Source organism: Plecotus auritus (genome assembly GCF_963455305.1).
Source record: "Plecotus auritus genome assembly, chromosome: X".
Lineage (NCBI taxonomy): Eukaryota > Metazoa > Chordata > Mammalia > Chiroptera > Vespertilionidae > Plecotus > Plecotus auritus.
In genome coordinates, this window is record NC_137784.1 from 138,004,522 (window position 1) to 138,022,402 (window position 17,881).

Consider the following 17,881-nt stretch of genomic DNA (forward strand, 5'->3'; position numbering starts at 1 on the left):
AAAACACATTAGTTCCAAGATTATCCTAATGGTACTGCTTGCCCCGAATGTTAACTTGGTCTGTGATGACTCTGCATTTGGCATCCTGAACTTTGGCTGCCTTCTTAATCTAGACATGTAAGTTACTGTGTAGACACAACTGTGTTACTGTTATTTTAAACAGATTACATTGACTTGATTCAGCAAATTGCCTACCTTTGTTCTGTGAAAACTTGATCAGATCCTAGTAGTGGCTTCAGGTCTGTTTTTCATTAACAAGGATGCAAAGTATCAACTGACTAGTTATTTGTGTTACTAACCTGGTTCCTTTGGACCTACTGATTTTAGATTATCATTTCTGTTCCATTGATCTATGTGTTTATTCTATACAAATACCACACTATCTTGTTAACTGTAGCTTTATAGTTAGTTTTGAAATTGAGAGATGAAAGTCCTCCAACTTTGTTCTTTTTCAGAATTGTCCTAGTTGTTCTAGGTATTTAGCATTTATATATAATGAAACCATTTTTATAGATAAAGAAACTAAAGTGCCCAAAGTACTTGTGGTTTAAAACAGAATACAAGTAATTTTATACTAGCCTTCTTACATTTCAAAGCTCATGCCCTGTGGTGGTTTATTTCTGTGGCTTTACTTTAAAAACAAAAACTCATTGACACAGACAATAGTATGGTAGTTACTGGAGGGACAGGAGGTGGGGTGGGGGCATTAAAGGGTAAAGGGGGTCAAATATATGGTGAAGGAAGATTTGATTTTGAGTGGTGGGCACACAATGCAATATGCAGATGATGTATCATAGAATTGTACACTTGTATATAATCTTATTAACCAATATCACTCCAATACATTTAATTTAAAAAGAATTGAAGGTCAGATAAAGAGCTTCACAAACAAGAAAAAGATAAAGGAGTTCATCACCACCAAACCAGTATTACATGAACTATTGAAGGGCATTCTTGAATAATCCTATATAATAAAAGGCTAATATGCAAATTGACCAAACGGCAGAATGACTGGTAGCTATGACACACACTGACCACCAGGGACACATGCTAAACACAGGAGCTGCCCCCTGGTGGTCAGTGTGCCCCCACAGGGGGAGCTCCGCTCAGCCAGAAGCTGGTCTCATGGCTAGCAAGTGCAGCGGCGGTGGTGGGAACCTCTCCCGCCTCCACAGAGGTAAGGATGTCTGACTGACGGACATCCCCCAAGGGCTCCCAGACTGGGAGATGGCACAGGCTGGGCTGAGGGACCCCATGAGTGCACGAATTTCATGCACCAGGCCTCTAGTAATCCTCATATATAAAAATCCAGGGTCTGTAACATCCAAAACGACCGAAGGCTCGACCGACCAAAGTCAGTGCTGGGTTGCTGTGGGGACCCAGCACTGACTGTGACCACTTTAGGCACCCTGACCCAGCACTGACTGTCGATCAGGCATGAAGAGAGGCCTGGACAGAGAAGCAGGGTCTGATCCATAGCCTTCATGGCAGCTGCTGATCAGCACTTTCCTCTCTCTTTCACTCCAGGCCTGGCCAGTAGCCATGCCTCTCTTTCTCTCAGGCCTCTGCTGGGGCTGCTGATCAGCCCCGCCTCTCTGATCAGGCCCATTGATAAGCCCGGAGATGTGGACTGGCATAGAAGCTGACTAATCAGAACCAAATCTGGGTGAAGTGCCAGGAGCCAATAGCTGCCTAGGAGGTGGAGCTTTTGACACTGACTGGCATAGAAACCAACCAATCAGAACCAAATCTGGGTGAAGTGTGAGGAGTCAATGGCTGCCTAGGAAGCAGCTTTTGATGATGACTGGCATAGAAACCGATCAATCAGGACCAAATCTGGGTGAAGTGCGAGGAGCCAATGGCTGCCTAGGAGGCAGAGCTTTTGACGCTGACTGGCATAGAAACCAACCAATCAGAACCTAACCTGGGTGAACTGCAAAGGCAGAACCTAAGGTGGGAGCTGAGGAGGGGTTTTAAGGGCAACAGCTGTTTGGTGTAAGGTGTAAAAAGTGATTCAATTTTTTAATGACTGGTTTGGCAGTATAGTGCATATGGCTGGCTATCAGTCCAGATATAGGGATTATGTGTTTTTGTCTGCCAAGAACATCTCCTCTTGCTGAAAAAGGCTCCCCCCCCCCTTATTTAAGCAATCCTATCCTATATAATCTATCTGTACTACTAAAAGGGTAATGTGCTAATTAGACTAGGTCGATCAGCCATCTTTCGGACGTCTGACTTCCTTCCAGACAAAGCCATGGTGGTGGGGGCTGAGGCAGAGGCCGTTAGGGGCAATCAGGTCTGCAGGGGAGGGCAGTTGGAGGCAAGATCAGGCCGGCAGGGGAGGACCATTGGGGGTGAGATCAGGCTGGCAGGGGAGGGCAGTTGGGGGCGAGATCAGACTGGCAGGGGAGGGCAGTTGGGAGCAAGATCAGGCCAGCAGGGGATGGCCGTTAGGGGCGATCAGGCAAGCAGAGGCAGTTAGGGGTGATCAGGCTGGCAGGGGAAGGCAGTTGGGGACAACCAGGCCAGCAGAGAAGGAAAATTGGGGGTGAGATCAGGCTGGCAATGGAGGGCAGTTGGGGGTGAGATCAGGCTGGCAAGGGAGGGCAGTTGGGGGCAAGATCAGGCTGGCAGGGGAGGGCAGTTAGGGGCAATCAGGCAGGGAGGCAAAGGCAGTTAGGGGCAATCAGGCCTGCAGGGGAGGACCATTGGGGGCAACCAGGCCAGCAGGGGAGAGCAGTTAGGAGTGAGATCAGGCTGGAAGGGGAGGGCAGTTGGGGGCAAGATCAGGCCGGCAGGGGAGGGCCTTTGGGGATGAGATCAGGCCGGCAGGGGAGGACATTTAGGGGCAATCAGGCAGGCAGGCAGAGAGATTAGGGGCAATCAGGCAGGCAGGCAGAGGGGTTAGGGGCAATTAAGTAAGCAGGCAGAGGTAGTTAGGGGTGATCAGGCCAGCAGGCAAGTGAGCAGTTAAGAGCCAGCAATCCCCGATTGGAGAGGGTGCAGGCTGGGCTGAGGGAACTACACTCCCCCCCCCCCCCCCCGCGTGCATGAATTTCATGCACCAGACCACTAGAAATAATAATAATAATAATAATAATAATAATAATAATAATAATATAAGAAGAAGAGATAAAAATATGAACAATAAAATGGCAATAAATACATAGCTATCAACAATTGAATCTAAAAATCAAAATAAATGAACAAAGAATCTAATGAACAAAATGAACCAATTAATAAAATAGAACTAGAGGCATAAAAACATGGAACAGACTGAGGAATCTCAGGGGGATGGGGAGCGGGAAGAGATTAATCAAAGAACATATGCATATATGCATTACCTATGGACACAGACAATAGGATAGTTAGTGAATTCCTGGGGTGGGGTGGGAACTAGGTGGAGGAAGGTAATGGGGGGTTGGGGAAGGGGGACATCTGTAATACTCTCAATAAATATTTTTAAATAAATCAAATAAAAATAATAAATAAAAACTCATAGTAAACTCTAGCCAACCTTTCTAGTGATTGTAAAGCCCTCTGCTAGTTTTGATCAAAGATCCTACAATCAGCAGGCTTCTGTCCTTTCTATCTCAACCCCAAGTCTCCTGATATATTTGCCTGTCCCATCTTCTCTCCACTGGATCCTCCTCTATAATCTACCTAGTAAACTTAAGTCTAATTCTATAGCACTAAATTAAATGTTTAATATACAGATCTCAGAAAAATCCCTCCACTTTGCCAGAAAAAAAAAATGTGCTTCAAAGAAAAAGTCATATGTTTCAAATGAAATTGATTCCAAGAAGCTGAAACCTTGAGCTCCTAGAATGGTACTTGCCAAGGTAGCTAGTGTCTACCAGCCACCTATGCTCAAAGCTTTTTATAAGCATTACTTGCTGAATATTGGCTGTCTCTTCCAAGTCTGAACCAATATCAGAGGCAAGGAAAATGGCAAACTTATGTACCGATAGGATGCTAAAGCATTCAGGGGGCCAGGAACCCATTTCAGCAGATGTTTGAATGGAGATACCAGCTACACCATCCTAGCATATCCTCTTGTGTTTAGTTACCATTCAATATGACTCCTCTCTATATGAAGGCACTTGAGGAATAAAATGGTGTCCCCTCTTGCTTTTCCTCATCCATTTACCTTTATATTATTCACTCTGTGGCTACCTTTCTCTGCTTTATCTCCCTGTAGTAGCCGCCTTAAGAACAAGATGTGGTATGGTCTTTTGGGAAGCAAAGAACTTTTGCAGCGCTCTTACAGGAACCTGGAAGAACGAGTGCACCTGGAGGTTAGTAGAAAAGAGGGTACTCTTTCCTGAACATAGGGAAAAAAAAAGAAATCTCATGACTTTGGGAATCAACTTTCCCCTATATTCTTGCTTCTCTCTGAGCTTTACCTCTGATCCTCACAGCTCGTGGGAGGCATGAAGATAGATTTCTATTTTATGGTTGAGAAAATGATAGCATGAAGAGAAGACAGAGCCCTTCCCCTATCTCTATAATATTCCTTCACATTTCTATCTTTCAGTGTGATGGAGAAGCTATCTCTTTGCCAAACCTGCAAGGCATTGTAGTGCTCAACATTCCCAGCTATGCTGGAGGCATCAACTTTTGGGGAAGCAGCACAGCAACCACTGTAAGTATGAAATAAGGGACAGGGAGGGAGAAATGTTTGGCCCCTCTAAGATATCTCAGAAAGGAGAGTTGGATTCACTGGGGTAGAAAGAAAGTGGACAATGAGGGGAGAGGAGGTGGGCTGGGAACCTTTATTGGTAGCAGCTGTATAAGCAGTATTTTAATTAGCATTTCAGAATACAAAAAAGGAATCAACCAAAGACCCCAGGATCAGATCAATTCTTAGGTGTCACCTGGACTTTGAATTTTTCATTCCTCAGGCCTGACAAATCCTAATAAGGTTACCTAAGCCATGCTCTTTTCTCCAAAGAGGTCTATGAGTAAAATCTCCTGAGAAACTGGCCATGACCATTTTCCTCTAAGCTCACTCAAGAAGGCCATGAGGCTAATGGGACTGGCCTTGGGCATTTATGATGCTAGATTAGACAGAGAGGGAACCAGCTCAGAGCAGTGATCTCAAAAGGAACTAAGAGTTATTATCTCAGTGCCCTTTTCCCAGGTGGGCTCCTGACCTCATCTTTCCCCTTTTAATATATAGTTACTCCACTCTTCATGAGCTAGAAAAATTCTCACTAGGAGCCTTCAAAGCATACCTGTTCTGTGATAGACAATGTATGGTTTCTCAAGTGGATATGTGACACAGTTCTTCCTCCTCAGGAATATGAGGTACCTGCAATAGATGATGGGAAGCTGGAGGTAGTGGCAATCTTTGGTTCTGTACAGATGGCAATGTCCCGTATCATCAATCTGCATCATCATCGCATTGCCCAGGTAGGCAGGGGCTGGGTTGGCACCAGAAAGGGACTGAGCTCTGTGGCTACAATCCAGGATATGGAGTTGTCCCAGAAATTAATTGGGAATAACTGTCAGGGTGGAGTGTTGAGGTTATCTGGTGGACAGCAAGGTACTGGCTAAGGTTGGAGACAAAGGTGGTAGGGACTGAAGGAGCAAAAAGCCCATAGATAGCAGGTGTTTCATCCTGAAATAATCTGATTTACATCCTTGCCAGTCCTGCGTCAGATACACATTATGGCCATGACTGTGGTATTATCAGATTGGTCTACAGTAGTTGCCTCATTTTTCTGCCCTATTCTCCCTCCTCTTCCCTGGCAGTGCCATGAGGTGATGATAACCATTGATGGTGAAGAAGGTATCCCAGTGCAGGTGGATGGGGAGGCCTGGGTTCAGAGGCCAGGCCTTATCAAGATTAGATACAAGAACGCTGCCCAGATGCTGACAAGAGATCGGGTAAGAAAGGAAAGGCTTGTCTCGGGCCCCTGCACTGTCTCATGTACAACTCTTGCCGAGTACTGAATACTTCCAGTCAAGCAGAATTCCTCAAAGGGATGCGTGTTTGCTACTTATATCAGTCACCTTGGGTACTTGCTAGAAATGCACACCCTGGGCCACACACCAGACCTAATGAATCAGAATGGAGATGGGTAGTTTCTGGGAACTTGCATTTTTAAACAACCCCTTCCCCAAGACATTCTGATATATACTGACATTTTCAAACCTCTGTCTAAGAGAGAGAGACAAGGAGCTTCCCTCCTATGGTTTTAGACAAAGCTGTCCTCTCTCCAATGCACATAGAGCTAAGACTTTGGGTAGTTATAGAGAAATCTGTTCTTTCCACAAGAGATTCTTCATTGACTATAGTCTTTAGGCTCCTCTAAGGTTCCTTAAAGTGCTGCATTCACAAGTGTCACCCACTTCTGCTAAGCCATCTAAATCTAGAAAGGAGTCATTATTGATCAGATGTTCAGTGCTTGGAGACTTTCTTCCATTCTGACCTGAAGACAGTCCATAGAAGCAGCAACAGAGAGGAGAGGGGAAGTCTAGTTTATAAACTGCCTACTTTGTGGTGGACAGTTTAGATATATTATCTCAAGTAGGTCCTCTCAACAATTCGATAACATAGATACACTTATTCCCATTTTACAGGTGAAGAAAATGAGGACCAAAGAGGTTAAATAACTTGCTAGAAGTCATACAACCAGTAAATGATAGAAGGATGATTCAAAATTAAATCAGATATTTCTGGTTCTAAAGTCTATCACAACATATTACTTAGATTTGGCAAAGAAGGGAACATGAAAGATGCTCCACTATCTTACTGATAATGGTGCAACCATATAAGAGTATCTGGAAGGCAGACATCTATCTGATTGAAACATATTGTCCCAAGACTCACAATAGTAACAACAACAGCAAAAACTAAAAGTGCTTAGTACAGAAGAGACATTGGAATAAAATGATGGATATTTGTATAGGTGTGTAGTTGGGTGTATGGGGGGTGAGAACCCTCTTTTCCCTTTACCCACGATACCCACAAATTTCAGACCCACATACAGATCTGTCACATGCCCTCTTAGCTACAGAAATCATTAGGATCTGCCACTGTCTTCATCTCCAGGACTTTGAGAACTCAATGAAAATGTGGGAGTGCAAGCATACTGAAATTCAAGCTGCCTCTCAACCCCAGTTGGACTCCCAGGAATCTCAAGATAGCCTCTCTGATGAGGAGTATGCCCAGATGCAGCACTTAGCTCAGCTTGCAGAAAACCTCATCAGCAGGTAAGTGAAACTAGCCTAGACACAGGGCTGAAAATCCTAAAAAGGGATATAGGTAGAAGCCGATTTGTATCTATTGGCTACTGGGGAGCTTGGTCTCAGAAAGAAGTGTTACCCAGAGCTCTGAAGTTTGACAGAGACCCTGACAATCCAAATAGGAAATGGTTTTTGTGCTCAGCAATAAGCCAACTTGGACCTCTTCCATTAGACCCAGAGATGAACTTTTATTTCCTCCTGTCTTCTTAGACCCAATAGGACTAAGAATGTTTATCGTTTCCCTTAAATATCAGCAGGGCCTTGGAGTTTCTGGAGTCATCTGCCCTCCTATACTATGGCCTCCCACTGTCCTGAAGCACCTACAACTGAGACAAGATAGACAAAGATGAATACCTAGAGTAGAGACAGTTTTTTGGCATAGATGGCTACCTAAAGAAAAATAGAAATAATAGGAGGTGCCAATTTCGATATCCAGGGCTTTCTATTCTTAGCCAAGCCCTCACCAGCACCCCAGGACAGAAGTCCTTCAGAACTACAGACTTATCTATCTGTCCTTGTTTTATTACAGACTTACTAACCTGAGCAAGGTCCACCAGCATGTATCTGTCCTCATGGATTCTGTGAACGCCAGTGCCAAAATCCTGGATGACACATTTTATGGCCAAGACAGCAGCAATGCGGCAGGTGCAGCTTCCTGTACTACCATTGAGGTATGGGGGCAAAGGGCAAACCATATAGGAAAGGTGATGAAAAGGAAGGAAGGGGATGCTTCGTAGGCTGCATGGAGAAATTGGGCAAATGATATGTCAGGAAATTAATGGATAGAGTGGAAGGGAAGGCAGGTATTCCTTGACTGTTACAAGTCCAGAGTGGCTACTAGGGGAATCCTATAGCAGATTTCATAATCTGAGACCTAGCCCTCTTCTCTGATGGCCACCTACCACACTGAGCTTAGGGGGAAAAGGGCAATTAAATGGAGAGAAACTTGGCCTTGGCCTTTCTTATTCCCAGGTAACCTGTTAAGGCAACACCTGTCATTGAAACCTGAGCTCCAGGCTGCCTTGGTTTCCCTCTTAAGGGAAATATCCAGATAAGAATGCTTGATGTTAAATGTGCCATCCCATGACTTTACCCATTGCCAGAAGATTTATGGGATGCTTTTATTTTTAAAATATTTTTTATTGATTTCAGAAAGGAAGGGAGAGGGAGAGAGCGGTAAAAATATCAATGATGAGAGAGAATCATTGATTGGCTGCCTCCTGCATGCCCCACACTGGGGATTGAGCCTGCAACCCAGGCATGTGCCCTGACTGGGAATCGAACTGTGACTTCCTGGTTCATAGGTCAATGCATAATGACTGAGCCACACTGGCTGGCCTATGGGATACTTTTAAAAAGTAATTTTAGTGCTAGGAAAATGATACCAAAGGGCCACATATAGAGTCAGGGCTTTCTAAAATGTTGGTTACCTATATATTTGGGGCCAGTTCCTAGTTAGAGGAGGCCTTGAGTTTCAAGAAGAGAGAAGGTTGGGCCTAACTTCACCTACCATGGGAAAGGTACTGGTAGTTTTATTCCAGTGGCAGCAAGTAGCCTCAAGGTTACTCTTTGGTTTTCATATTTCCTATTTCCCTATGCCCATAGCACTCAATCAATGATGTCAAATGCCAAATTGTGCTGTCCCACTTCATAGGATATGCCAATACAACTACAGTAGTTGACAGCTGGCATCAGTTCTAATTTGGTTCCAGTGCCTATGCTGTACTAGCTATATTATATTTTGAATATTACTTTTTTACCTACAGCCACATCCCACTAGCCTGTTCCTCCCTTCCCACAGAGAAGTCAGCTGCTGCATACTTACTAACCAACAACTCCTCTGTCTTTGTCCTTTCCCTTACTTTTTTTTCCATTTTTCTCCTCTCAGGCTCTAAGCAGAAATGATGCAGTCGATGTTACATTTAGTCTTAAAGGGCTCTACGATGACACCAAAGCTTTCCTGGAAAAAAACTTGGTGAGTGGAGGGGGTTGTAACAAGGGAGGGCAAAGTATCCCATCTGAAGATGATCATGATCTATGCTTGGTTCTAGGAAACTGGAAGACCTGGAGGAGCATTTTAGCCAGGTGCTTAGCTGGCAGTCCCTGCTGTGTTATACTCACCCAGGGTTGTCATTAACTGTATCACTTCATAGGTTATGCTAATCCACTGGACTACCATATCCTTGAAGAAAAATCTCCCCCTCTCCTTTGGCAAATATATCCTGGATCTAGGCCAATCAAAAGTAGGTTGTTCCCATCATACCTAAAACAGCTTCAGTAGGAAAAGGTGAGCTCTTTCAAGCTGCTCTGTATCTCCCAGGTGTCCACATACCTCTCTCACCATGAAGACAGTATGGAATAGTGGGAAAAGTTGGGAGACTCTGGGTTCAAATTCTAAATCTGCTCCTTACTAACTATATTAGTTTCCTAAGGTTGCTGAAACAAAGTACTAATTTCTGGGTGACATAAAACAACAGAAATTTATTGTCTTACAGTTCTATAGGCTAGTAGCCTGAAATCAAGGTGTCAACAGGGCCATATTCCCTCTGAAACCTGTACTGGAATCCTTCCTTGCCTCTTCCTACCTTCTAGTGACTTGCTAGCAATCTTTGTTGTTCCTTGTCTTATAGATGCATTACTCCAATCCTCCATCTTCATGTAGTGTTCTCCCTGTGTCTCTCTGTCTTCAAATGGCCATCTTCTTATAAGGATAGCAGTCATACTGGATCAGGGGCCTATCCTATTGCAGTATGACCTCATCTTAAAAAATGAATTACATCATCAATTACCATATTTCTAAACAAGGTCACATTCTGATATACTGGAGTTAGAATTTCAACATAACTCTTTGTTTTGGTGGGGGGGGGAGGGGGGAAAACACAATTGAATCCATAACACTAGCTGTGTGAAATAATTTCACCTCTCTGGATCTCAGTTTTCCTATCTACAAAATAGAAATGGTAATCTCTACCTTTCCAGGTTGTTGTGGGGATTAAGCCAATTATTGTATAACATCAGTTTGATAGATGGCAAATTTTATTAGCCTTAGGGAAAATGGACTGAGGCTAAATTTTTGAGCTACAAAAATAGTTGCATGTTTCACAGAAGGCAAAGTCCATAGGCACACATGGTGAGTGTGCTCTGATGAGTCAACTGATCATGATTACCCCACTTTTGGGTTGGCTGTTAGGACAATGTGGCAGGTGCCATTCTTGCTTATCATCTAATTATGGTTTATTTGAAGAGGGGCTTCTGAGTTGATATTCCAAGATGTGCATCCACTTCCCCTTTTCCATTTGCACATCTAATTGGCACACTGCATAGGCAGTGGAGTGCCTAAGGCAATCAGGTCAGGTTGACCCAGAATCTGAACCCCAAGCTAGAGTCTTTCAGCCTTAGACAATAGCAACAGAAATACCTTCTATATATTAGCAGAATTCAATGGCCTTGCCAGTTTGGGTAGCAGGAAATATGGGAACTTGGACTTTCATTGCCACTCAAACTTTCTTGAGGCTCATGGCATGAATATTGGTTCCTGCTAGCCAACAACCCAAATTGAGCACACAGCATATTTAACATAAGGCCTGATGAGGACCCACACACACATACACACATCCAAATGAGACCAGGGGTCAGGCAGAAGCTAACTAAGAATGACCAAGTATCTCCAGAAAGGCTGTTTCATAGAAGGAGCATGGAGATAAGACTTATTTCACTTAGTCCCAGCTGGTTTGGTTCAGTGGACAGAGCGTTGACCTATGGACCAAAGGGTCCCAGATTCTGTTCCGGTCAAGGGCACATACCTTGGTTACAGGCTCCTCCCCAGTCCGGGCCCTGGTCAGGGTTCGCGCAGGAGGCAACCAATCAATGTGTTCCTCTCACATCAATGTTTCTCTCTGTCTTTCCCTCTCTCTTCCACTCTCTCTAAAAATCAATGGGAAAATGTCCTTGGGCGAGGATTAACAAAAAAAGACATTTCATTTGGGTGTTGTTATTTCTCCCCTTGAAGGAGGATACTACAGAGCTCACAGTTGGCAGCTGGATATAGATTTATGATGAAGTAAATACCACCCAGGAACACCCACTTTCCTTATTTGGCAACCTCATTTGTGTTGGGACAGGAACAAAGAAATAAGCACCTAAGTCCTCTAAGTCAGTTTGCACATCTACCTCAGAGAAGAGTCCTGGACAAGTTTTCCACTGGAGCCAGAAGGACAGGAAAATAGAGTATAAGACTCAGGCCCACCCACCTACTATTTTTCAGAGCCTGAGTCTCCAGATGCCAAATATGAAGTCATTAGGAAGCCATTTTATTGCTTTACTATTATGATTAGGAATCATTTTCCAAGGCCTGAAATTCCTTTCTTTTCTATACCTTTGGGTTTGACTACCAAAGTGTTGTTGGTAGGTATGCCCCTAAAGACTCCCTGCCTCTTCCCCTCTTTACCTTGAAGTGATGGCGATTTCTATCTGACACCCATTCTCTCCCATCCCACTGTCATGTGTACACAAATGTCCTATGCATATGGGCTACTCTGTATTGTCCTAAATCATTAGCTGTAAAACAAAATCAAGAGATATTTGTCTCTCTCATATCCCATTCTGAGTGGTCATAACCTCCAGCCTCATCCCTCACTCATTCCACCTGCCACTTATTTGTGACAGTTGGCAAGGTTCCATTATGGCTGGTGCATCAAGTGGCCACTGCAAGAAGCCATATAAGGGCCAGGTTGAAAGTTGGGTGTATGTCAGGGGGAAAAGATGAGGCCAAGTTAGGTGAGCTGGAAATAATGTCCAGGTTGAAAATATCAGCATGTATCTATACTCCCAGCTCACTATTTACTGGAATATGAACAATCTCACCTATGTTGCTGGTCTAGAACTTGGTTTGTCTGAGTTGGAGATTGTCCCAGAAGAGTCCATTTTAAGTCTCCCATGGACTGAGTAGAGTTCATTCTGTGGGTGCTGGGAGTTACTAGGGAATACTTAAGCTGTGTTTCCTGAACCTGTGGGACAAGCATTCTGGAACTCATTTCTTACTAAGAGTGAATATATAGGGGCTAAAGCAGGCCCTCTTTGCCAGGAGGGGAAATTGAGCCAATCTCTCTCTAGGTCTCTCCTTACTTCATAAAGCAGCCTTTAAATTACAGTAACTATGTAATAAAGATTCCTCCTAGCATCCAGTCACCCCACATATCCTTTATGAGACTGTGTGGTATAGAGGATAGACTATAGTGTTAAACTGATCTGGGTAAGTCTAGCCATATTCTTTTTTTCCTTTTCTTTTTTAATCTTTATTGTTGAAAGTATTACATATGTCCCTTTTCTTCCCCCATTGACCTCTTCTAGCCCGCCCCTACCCCCTCTAACCCTTTTAAGAGGGTGCCTGCATTTCCAGCCATCTCTCCCTGGCAGGCAGCAACCCTATTGCTTTTCATAGCAAGATGTCATGGGGCACCTTTCTCTGTTCTGGTGCTCTGGGTTTGGGAGCCCAGCTTAAGGTTTAAACCCCAGAATTCTCAGCGGGAACCCCCCCACACACACACACACACAACTGCGATATCCCTCTGGAACTTCAGCTGCTGTTTGTGGGAGCCTGGCCAGCCCTTTTGCACCTCTGCACTTCCTACCACTCTCTATGCAATCTCCACTTTCCATCCTTGGTTATCAGGGTTCTCTCCAGCTAGTCTTCAGTTTATTTTTCAGGATGTTGTTTTTTGTGGGGGTTTTTTTTTTCGGTATTTTAGTTGTATTTCCACTTTGGTCCTGGGAAAGTGTCAGTGTAGCCTCTACTTATTCTGCTGTCGTTTTGGAAGCTAGCCATGTGATTTTGAACACTAAACTTTGAGTCTGTTTTCTCACTTAGAAAATTAGAACAGTAGTACTTTGCAAACTATTGAAAAGATGAAATGAAATTATGAATGCACAGTTCCTGGCATATAGTATGTGCTCAAAAGTTGGTAGCTGTTATTTATAGAGACCCTTGTCCTGGACCCTAACCTGTAGAGGTATAACTCAATATTAATTGATCCTGGTCAAAGGGTCTTTCTGCTTGCCAAACTGAACATCTCCAGCCCCAAGGAAAGCCCCATCATTTTTCAAGGTCTTCCTACTGAGAAAGAAAAGAGCTCACTACACTTCTCCATTACTCCACAGCTGAAAAAGATGCAAGTTGGCACCCTGTTGTCTCATGGCCACTAGCAGAGAATAGGAGTGGGGGGAAAGGCAAGAGTCTATGATGCAGGGTGGTAGGCTTTGGACACTCACTCTTTTTCCTGTCTTCACCAGTTGAGAAATGCTGAGGATGAGGCCATACTGCAAATCACCCTGGATGCCATGAATGAGGAGTTTGAAAAGCTATCTGAGATCAACTGGATGAATTCAGTCCTTTTTCCGGAGGTATGTGACCTGAGGATTGGGAAATAAATGGGAAGAGGGATTATTCCTTGGTGCTCTACCTTCCAGTATGGGCCAAGACAATGACTGATACAGCAGAGGGAATCTAATAGTAGATTTTGGCTTTAGCTTAATGAGCCTCATCTTCCCATCCCTTCATCATAAGTATACAGGACAAGACAGAATGTACATTGAAAAATCATATGGCCATGGGAAAGTAACCAGAAAGAACTATTCTGTGGAAGGAGATGATTGGAAAAGAATAAGCAAGTTTGCTTTTTTCTGTGCTGTTCTCCTGGCCACAATTCCCCTTTCCTGCTGAGTACGTGCTTCCAGGACTGAATTTCATCTGATACATACCATTTTGACCATACCTGTAGTTTACAGCCAACCTCTGTTCTAAATGGTTGGTTCCCAGATCTTACTGGTAGTTAACTCTTCCAATTATCACCTGTTCCTCCCCATCTGGAAGAATAGTAGGCTTTCCAGTGCTTCCCCCAGTAGGTGAATGGCTTAAAAGCAAATCAAGCATGCCACTAGTGGCTACAATATAATTGCAGGGACACTGTCATTTTTGACAACTCTGAGTACTTTCCTGAGATTGAAAAATAGTCCCATTTAATAAATCAAATGACCCCAAAATGCCCACCTATTACTAGGTAAATTATTCTCTTTATGGTCTGATATAGTTTTTCTTTAAATTTCTGTACCATAGAATGGCTCATTTCAAACTGTAGGAATCCCTGGTTCCCCTACTCATTATACCTGTTTCTGGCTTCATACACCAATTATATGTATGTTGTGAGCAAGCCACACATGCATGTTTGGACTTGTGCAGCAATCAGGTTATTGTTTAAGAGAAAAAGCCACATACAACTTTAGGTATTAAAGAATTTAATAACTTTCTCATATGTCTTTGCTGATGACTTTGCTGCTTTGGGAGGGGAAAACATGTTGTTATGCAGAAAAGGAAGCAAACTATTGGAGCATCTTATTTCTCTTATTACTCAGTGCAGCTATATCTCACCAAGCTCCCAAACTAAGCAACTGGACTGGATACTGAGAGAAATGAGAAAGATTGTCCATGGTCTAAAGCAGGGGTGGGGAACGTCTGGCCCGTGGGCTGTATAAGGCCCAAGAAATCATTTGGTCTTGCCCTGCCAAGGCATTAGGGGTGAGTTAATTAAATGTTTGACCAAATATAGCAGGTCAATTTTTAAGCTGACAATTTTGTATGGCCTGCAAAGGATGTCATAAATATCCAAACGGCCCTTAGCAGAAAATAGGTTCCCTACCCTGGTCTCAGGTCTCAGTATGTGAGTTGATGTGGCCTAGGGCAGTGGTTGGCAAACTGCGGCTCTGTTGACTAATGAGTTTGCCGACCACTGGCCTAGGGCATAATATCCTTTCTGGATTTCAATATTACCATAAAAATGAAGAAGTAAGGCTCTAAAAAAGGGCAAAGTGGTTTGAAAGAAAGCCAGGAAGATGTTGCTCATTCATGTGAAACTAATCTTGCTCACCTTAAGACCACAGAAGATTCAGATCCATTTTGGTGAAAAAAGCAGGATGACAGTCAGTTATTCATTGGGCTTTCCAAGGCTTTGGCTGAGAGGAAAGGTCTTGTGCCCTTCCTTTAGGTTACTTCTCAAAGACAATTCTAAGGCCCTGTACATAGCTTAGAGGAGAGAGGGTAAGTAGGAGCCAGAGCAGGAAGAGGATGAGGTCAGGTATATACTCTTCTTTTAATGTAAGGGATCAGAGGCATAGATAATATTGAAGAGAAGAAAATCCCCAAGTTTCTTGGATTGTGTTTGGATGGACTTTCTGGCAACAAGGTTAACCTTGGGATATGTTTTGCTGAGACCAGTAGTAAAATAAACACAGGTTAGCAGGAGTGAGAGGACTGGGAAGCTACGCTGGCATTAAAGAGCCTGAATAATCTATACAGCAAATAACCCACACTCATAATTAACAGCTATGAGTAGAGAACCTTCTTTGCATTCCAGACATGGAAGTAGGTGGCCTACAAGGCAGGTTCTTCCTTATAGCAAGGTATTTACCCAAGGGAATGAGTTGGGGCTTACCAAACCATATGTCTAAAGGAAGGAGTGAGTTTTTCTAATTCATGCAGAGATGCCACATGCTCCAGCAGTGGCCCTAGCAATCTCACCCTACTAATTGTTAGATGCATGACTTCAGGTGACATAGTTTACCTCTTTGAGCCTCTGCTTCCTCATTTCTATAAGGGTAATAGTAGCTACTTTATGAGGTTGTTTTGGGGCTTATATGAGAGCATTTATTAAAGTATCTAGCAAGGCACTTGGCAGAGAATAGAATCTTGATAAAGAAAAGTTGCCTTCCTAGGGCACAGGACTAGAGGTGTCTCCCACACCTGGATAGATAGCAGATCTGCCTGCTTTCTGCCACCATCCTTGTTCATCAGCTTGCCAGGCCTCCAGGAATTATTTCTGAATGTTAGGCAACTAACATTTTGACCTTCATCTTGCTGTGGTTTCCCAGGAAAAATCTTCAGACACTGACAGTAGAAACCTCAGATTGAAAGTTAAGTTCCCCAAATCGAGAAAGAAGCTGGAAGAGGAAGACAAGCCTAAATCAGGCCAAGGAGTCCAGGGTTTTATTGGTAAGTCTCCCCCACAGGGATAGGGGCCACAAAGACCTCCACAGCAGTCCTTGTACCTCCCAGGGAGCTGAAGCTCCAATTAGAAATATTCACGGTTATAGTGGTGATGGAAGAGGCTGCCTGAGAGCCAACCTTAGGCAACACTAAGCGATCTATTGGGAAAGGTATGAGTTAGAAAGTGATATGGACACTGGCAGGGGAAGAACCTGAGAAGGAACCTTGCAGTGTGATCTCTGTGATGTAGACAGCTGATGAGAAAAATGGTAAGAGGCAGTTACTTTTCTGCTTGCCCCATTCCTGTTCTGGGTTGATAAGTATGGCAAAATAACCATACTTAGATCTCTCTCCTAGTCAGCTACAACTACAAGATTTTAATCCTGTTCCAGAAAACAGTATTATTTGAAATGAGTTGGGTGTATCAGTGCTGGGCATCCACAGGGTCAGGAACAGGTTTCATGACATATCTAAATATTTTTATTCACTATTTGTTATAGTAAGTCCCTGTAAATACAACATTTCTATGTTGCATTATTTGAATTTTGGTCCCATCCCATCTTCAAAATTGAACTTATACATTATTGTCGGTGAGGCTCAAAAGAAGGTCCTCTTAAAGTTGTGAATTATGCTAATTCTGATGTCAATGTTCTCTCCTGAATTTGGGGCCTAGACAACCTACAAGCTTGAGAGATAAAGCAATAGTGGATATAAGGGAAAAGGGATGGAGGGTATCAGTTTGTTTCATTTTTAGGAAATGAGAGTTTGCACAAATGCCAAGAGAGAATCTCCTGGACCAAGCTGTGTTTTCTAAAGTTTGGTCCAAGGTGTTTGATTTCCTAAGAATCTGCCTGTTGGGAGATAATGGTATTTAAGAGTCTGAAGTTCCATGGATTTTCACGTTCTGAGAACTCATCCCACTTGTGTTTGGCTTACATAGTGTCAGCTGGGTTGTTTTTATTTTTTTGGTGTTTTTGTTGTTGTTGTTGTTGTTGTTGTTGTTGTTGTTGTTGTTGTGTGTGTGTGTTTTTGATGGTTCAGAGATGGTGGGTACAATAGAAACAAACCATTCTCTCTTCTTTGTTTGCTCTCTTTGTGATCCATACATTTGCACATCTGGCAATGTGCTAACCTCATTATTTCTATATTTGCGTGTTTTTTTCTGAAGGAAATTTGTGGCATCGCAGAAATCGTGAAGATGAAGCAAAAAATGATGACCCCCCAACATCATCAAGATCTCAACTGTAGCCTTTGAAAGCTGGAAGGAGAACTCACAATGTTTAGAATTCTACTAAAAAGCTCTCAAAACCTCAATACAGGCGAGACTAAATTATTTCAGAACAAACATGAGCACCACCAAGAAAGATCCTCCAATTCTTTATACTAATACACTTTTCCTGGACTCAATCAGGTCTCCTTAGAGGTTTACATCATTTCATTGGCCAAAGATTCCTATTCCGAGTTGTCTTATTCAGTTCTCCTTCTCTTTGTGCACATTGAGCAACTACAGTATTTAATTGGGATAAGTTCTTTATGAATGGCCTGGGATCTACAAAGGATTCAAGGTAGTTCACCTCTTCAGGGAGTTTGGGA

General features: G+C 43.3%; 1 protein-coding gene across 1 annotated transcript in view; it reads left to right on the forward strand.

Moving 5' to 3' along the window:
• Positions 1-17,536, forward strand: part of DGKK (diacylglycerol kinase kappa) — a gene marked incomplete at both ends in the record, with an annotated part of 151,189 nt that extends 133,653 nt beyond the window's left edge. Inside the window, 10 exons of the mRNA XM_080652379.1 lie at positions 4,202-4,298; positions 4,538-4,645; positions 5,302-5,415; positions 5,758-5,892; positions 7,061-7,221; positions 7,784-7,925; positions 9,143-9,229; positions 13,543-13,653; positions 16,174-16,294; positions 17,457-17,536. Coding sequence (XP_080508505.1) covers positions 4,202-4,298; positions 4,538-4,645; positions 5,302-5,415; positions 5,758-5,892; positions 7,061-7,221; positions 7,784-7,925; positions 9,143-9,229; positions 13,543-13,653; positions 16,174-16,294; positions 17,457-17,536 — 1,156 coding nt within the window. The remainder of the gene's footprint in view (positions 1-4,201; positions 4,299-4,537; positions 4,646-5,301; positions 5,416-5,757; positions 5,893-7,060; positions 7,222-7,783; positions 7,926-9,142; positions 9,230-13,542; positions 13,654-16,173; positions 16,295-17,456) is intronic.
• Positions 17,537-17,881: the final 345 nt, after the last annotated feature.